Here is a 5,625-nt window from a genome sequence, read left to right as displayed (position 1 = left end):
TATATATATATATATATATATATATATATATATATATATATATATATATATATATATATATATAGATCAGTGGTTCAGCTTGTTTTTCATGAAGAAGTGCACAGTGTTTAAGAAGATTGCCTCACTCTTCCATGTTCATTCACATTATGACTCAATCTCTTTATTTCTCTTTAACACTGGGGATGTTCTCACAGCAATTTGCAGCAACAAAGCAACCTGAAGTCATTAAATTTCAATGAGAGTTGCGATTTCCGGCAACATGAGCACATTTAAACTTCATGCAAATGAGCAGCAACCCAGATTTGAATTTAACATTGTCTATAAACATTGTAATGACAGGAAGCCTTTAATGTATGTTTCATGAATTCACATGTTTATATAATCCTTGAGCATCAATGGAGGCGTGAAGTCATAGGAGTGATGTACTGTAAGTGGCTGTTCATGTCCTCAGCTTTATGATGAACACACTTCTTAAAACCTTTGAACCATTATGCAAACAGCACTTCACTTCCATTCATTTGTAGACCTTGACAAGTGTCATTATCTGTTAGAGAATCACCATTAACAGAGAATGTTTTTTTAGGACAAGATTTAGCATCAAGTTGCTCAATATAACTTTCTTTTTCTCTCTAAACTTTTTCTTTTTTTCTGCCTTGACTGCTGAGATACAATTTGGAGCCATTTATGTAGATGAACATCAGAATAGTAAATATAAATAGATAATGACATATAAATCTAGAATATCCTATTTGTAAATTATATACAGTATATCTGTATATAATGCACACATACACACAAGAGAACTTTATATGTTCACTTAATTGTTCTCTTAAAGTATATTAATGCTTCAAACAACAAATAGGTCAGTCTGGCAGAGACTACGGGGTAAAAAGAGACCCCACTCCTCTCACTACATATAATTTATAGTAACACTGCACAGTGTTTTGGAGGTACCACTGGAAGCAGTAGCTGATCTGTATTGTTTATTTCTCCTCACAAAGCTAAAACTAAATCTCTTGATATTGCTCTCCTGATAACAGTAACAAGAGCACCATATATAAACAGAGCACTGTAACTGCTGACTTAGAACTCACAGCAAAAATAAACTCAAATTTGGAGACAGATGTGGAGAAACAGCTTGTCTGGAGAATAGTGGATCATGGTAATAAAATGTCACCCTCTGAATTGCCCAGCAAACGGATGGCTCTTAACTTCTGATTATGCTCGTATTCTGATGTGATATACAATGTCAATCATAAATGTTTTTAGAGGGAAACATTTAGGTTTGTACCTAAATTAATCAGCAATTGATTAAATTCAGAATAAGTACTTAATAAGCCTAAGTGCAGTACATAAAAAAGACAAAACAAACAAATAAATGCTTGCTGTATGTTTAGAACAAAGTTTACTAGAGTGATTTCAAATTTCCAAATGAGATGCCTGTTTGGATTACTTGTCCATACTGAACCAATAAACTCCAGACCGAGTTTTGATATATTTGTGATAGAACAATGCCTTTGGATGTGAGTGACATTTTGGTTGTGACTCACTGTATGTGTGAACGTGACCCCTAATTCACTCTTTATTAGCTCACTCAGGTACTTAGGCTCAGGGGCGGATCTACCTGGGTGGTAAGAAAAGGCATTGCCACCCCATCTGCCACCCCACTATAAGTATACAAAGTATAAAATATAAATGTAGATGTTGACATTGTGTAGGGGTTTATTCATGTCGAACTGCCTCAATGGACACACAAATGATTACACAGACTGATAACAGCGTCAGCCAATCATGTGAAAGTATATCAGTGGTTAATTGAGGGATAGGTTAAAGAAGCGGCCAATTGTGTGATGTGTTACAGCAGCGGCTAATCGTGTACTTTCTGCTGCAGTGCATGTGCAGTATTTGGGTACTCGCAGGGTTAGGTTTTTTAAGCTTATTTATTCAACCACAACAAAAATATGAATATTATGAACAAATACATGGAGAAAAACGAGGTAAGAGATTAATCTCTCAGTTTTTTTCAAGTCTTCACTGAATTATTATTCAATATATTGCCATCAGTTGAGACATGTCCTCAGCAATTTCTGAAATAGCTTTTGACAGGTATGTGTATAATCCAGATGAAACATATCCAGTTCTTCAGCAGGAGTTTCTATTTTATCTGATCTGTGTATGTTTTTATTGGCTGGAATGTGTTATTTTTTATTAAATTTATAATTTTATGATAAATGTTTGTTGTTGCTTTTATCAGTGTTGTTTAGTGTCAGCAGTTCTTTCTGTAGTTCACTCTCTTTTCCAGGAAATAGAAAAGAAAAATATGTCTCCCATTGTGACTGCCTTCTCGGCCATATTGTTTGTGTATATGTAGAGTGTGTGTTTTGTCTTTATCTCCCTCTCTCTTAATTGCTCTCAGATGTGTGGTAACCAGGTGAGCTGAATGTTAATGGGGAGCACTAGCACACAGTGTGTTTCCTTCCCATATAAACTGAGTGTTCCATTGCTGGGTTGTGTGATGGATCTTGGTCTCTGATGCTCTCGTGCAGATTCCCGCTGCTGTAGCAGAGAGTTTGTAGAATCCCCACCCGGCCCCGCCCTCCGCCCTGTCACAGATAGTTCACCCAAAAATGAAAATGATTTCATTATTTACTCACTCTCATGCCATGCAGATGTGTGTGTCCTGAATGTGTGTGAATATTTCTGCTCCGATGGTCCTTTCAGTGCAAGTGAATGGTGGCCAGAAATCTGAAGGTCCAAAAAGCACATAAAGGCAGCATAAAAGTAATCCATAAAACTTCAGTGTTTAAATCCATATCGGTGTTCAATATCTAAAAAAATGTATATGATAAATGTGGGTGAGAAACTATAAATCTCCACTTTCACCTCTGAAATTCACAAGTGGTGCCTGTTTAGCTTCACTTTCACATCTGAAAGTGAAAGTGGAGATTTATAGTTAATGTGGAATTCAATTTGATCTGTTTTTTACTCACACCTATCATATTACTTTTGAAGATATGGATTTAACCACTCTTATGGATTACTTTTATGCTACTTTTATCTGCTTTTTGGACAGATTTCTGACCACCATTCACTTGCATTGAAAGGACCAAAAGAGCTGAGATATTCCTCTAAAATCTTTGTTTGTGTTCTGCGGAATGAAGTCATGCACATCTGGGATGGCGTGTAAATTATGAGAGAATTAAAATTTTTGGGTGAACTATCCCTTTAAATACCAAAGATTATCATGGTACACTTTCTTAGAAACATGGAATTGCCATGGCACATGGCCAAAAAACATTATTATAGCATGTTTTTTTTTTAGTGTAATGATTTCAGGAGTGTAAAAAGGAAAACTTGAAACTTGACAAGAAAGAGACCTCATCTACATATAAATATTTGTATGCAGTACATACACACAAATGTGTAACTTTTCCTTTTAATTTCCTTTTACGAAATCACATTTCCTTTTAATTTTAAATTAAATTACAAATAAGTTCAGCCACATTTATTCTAGGTACAGTATCTCTCTTTTTATAAAGTGGATAATAGTGTGGAGAGTAGTTAGTAAATTACATTGAAATTATTACAGTAAATTAAAACAGCTAAGTATAGTTTTTTATTTTAAAGGGCTAGTTCCCTTCTGCTGAACACAAACTAAGATTTTTAGAAGAATATCTCAGCTCTGTTAATCCATATTGCAAGTGAATGGTGACCAGAACTCCAAAATCTCCAAAACGAAGATAAAGTCAGCATAAAAATAATCAATAAAACTCAAGTGGTTTAATCAATAAGCGATCTTGTTGGTTTGGGTGAGAATAGCCCAAAATATAACTTATTTTTTACTGTACATCTTGACAGCAGTCTCCTTGGCAGTGCATGCATCAAAGGAAGTGTAATCGAGCTTGAAATCATATTCGTGCCTAGAGACTGCAATGACATGATGTAGCTAAAGTGAAAAAGGAGTTTCATTTTGGTCTATTCTCAACCAAAGCCCACTGGATTGCTTCAGATTACATGGATTAAACCACTGGAGTTTTATGGATTACTTTAATGCTGACTTCTGGTCAACATTCATTTGCATTGTATGGACCCACAGAGCTGAGATATTGTTCTAAAAATCATTGTTTGTTGCTAGCAAAAGAAAGATATCCATACACATCTGGGATGGCATGAGGGTGAGTAAATTATGAGAGAATTACATTTTGTGGGTAAACTATCCCTTTAAGTAGAGGCCACAATAAATCCACAATTTGCATGTTTACAAACCATTTCTCTAATTTCCTACAAAACTCAGTTCACACAAAGGGCTCAAATGGAAGTTCCTCAAGTAGAGAAAAAGACAAGTCATTTATTTCTGCTTGAGAAAGAGCCTGTTTGTAGCCTAGCATCTGTAGTGTGTGTTTACACTTGTCTTGCAAATGTTTAACGGCTGCAAATGACAATTTGGATCTCCAGTTGTATACTGTTTCAGAAGAGTTCCTCTTGGTTTCATACTGATTCATGAATGTGTGCTTGATTTCAGCCTGAGTGTTGTTTTTTATCCAATCCAACACAGTATCATCCATTTGTATGTTCACATAATCATATATTTCCTGAGCCTTTTTAAATGGGTTCAAGGTTAAGTCCTCATACCTCAAAAGCATGTACCGTCCACGGAGCCAGTAGGGTTTGCTCAGAGCCAAGACCACTGACATCTGGAATTCTTCACATTCCACCAAGTCAGGAACATTAGATGTTTTTTCACCTTTGTTCAGCATGTTCCATGACTGGTAAGGTTTTAAAGAAGGACGGATGTCAAGCCTGGAGGACAGAATGGCTCTGGGGTCTCGGACCAGCTGAATGACCTTCAAGTTCAGACGTGGATCTTCCAGTAGATCCTTCAGCTCTATAATCCTCGGGGGCATGAAAACAATTTTGAGGACCACATTTCCTTTCTTCTGGCAGGACTCAATGGCCAATGACATGTTCAGTTTGCCACATGTCTCAACACAGTCACTCTCTTTAAAGCTCACCTCTTGGGGTTTGAAGTCATTGCAAACTGGAGGGGAGCAGAGGGCTCTGCTGGCCCCCCGACGATACATTTTGTTCAAAATGTGTTCCTCTGGAGGTGGATAGATGTAGTCCTCATACTTGTAGAGGTCACAGTTGAGCAAGCTACGCAGAAGATCACGACTAGCTCCAAAAAGATGCCTGTTGTCCTTTCCAGGTGATCTAATTGCACTTTTAACAGGCTGAAGGGGTTCGTACAAGTAAAACACATCAGATTTATAGTTGAAAATTTGCCCAAGAAAGGAGGAACCACAGCGAGTGGATGTCAAAATGATTACATGATTTTTCCTTAGAGAAAGCGTTTCCTGTTGCATACCTTCTGGTTTGACAGAGGTGCACAATTTAAGATGATTTGTTACCAGAGGGCTTAAAGTTTTGCTGTCAAGTACAATCAATCCAATGGCTAAAGCTATAGTTAATGCAAATGCCAGATTCCAGGGCCATGTTTTCTTTGATGAGTTCATGGGGTGTGTCTGTGAGTGGAGATAAGAAAAGTGTTTACTGATACAAAGTAATAAAAGATAAAGATATAGGTGTCCATTGCTGGATGTTTCTGAAGAAATAATTATATATATA

General features: G+C 36.6%; 1 protein-coding gene across 1 annotated transcript; it reads right to left on the bottom strand.

Moving 5' to 3' along the window:
• Positions 1-4,295: 4,295 nt before the first annotated feature.
• LOC127634126 (carbohydrate sulfotransferase 1-like) lies at positions 4,296-5,363 on the bottom strand. Its single transcript, XM_052113531.1, has one exon. It carries the CDS (start codon positions 5,361-5,363, stop codon positions 4,296-4,298), a length of 1,068 nt encoding a protein of 355 aa, XP_051969491.1.
• Between the last annotated feature and the right edge of the window lie 262 nt (positions 5,364-5,625).

This window comes from Xyrauchen texanus, chromosome 41, assembly GCF_025860055.1.
Source record: "Xyrauchen texanus isolate HMW12.3.18 chromosome 41, RBS_HiC_50CHRs, whole genome shotgun sequence".
Lineage (NCBI taxonomy): Eukaryota > Metazoa > Chordata > Actinopteri > Cypriniformes > Catostomidae > Xyrauchen > Xyrauchen texanus.
The sequence above is the reverse complement of the archived record's forward strand: the minus strand, read 5'-3'. Positions and strand labels throughout refer to the sequence as shown.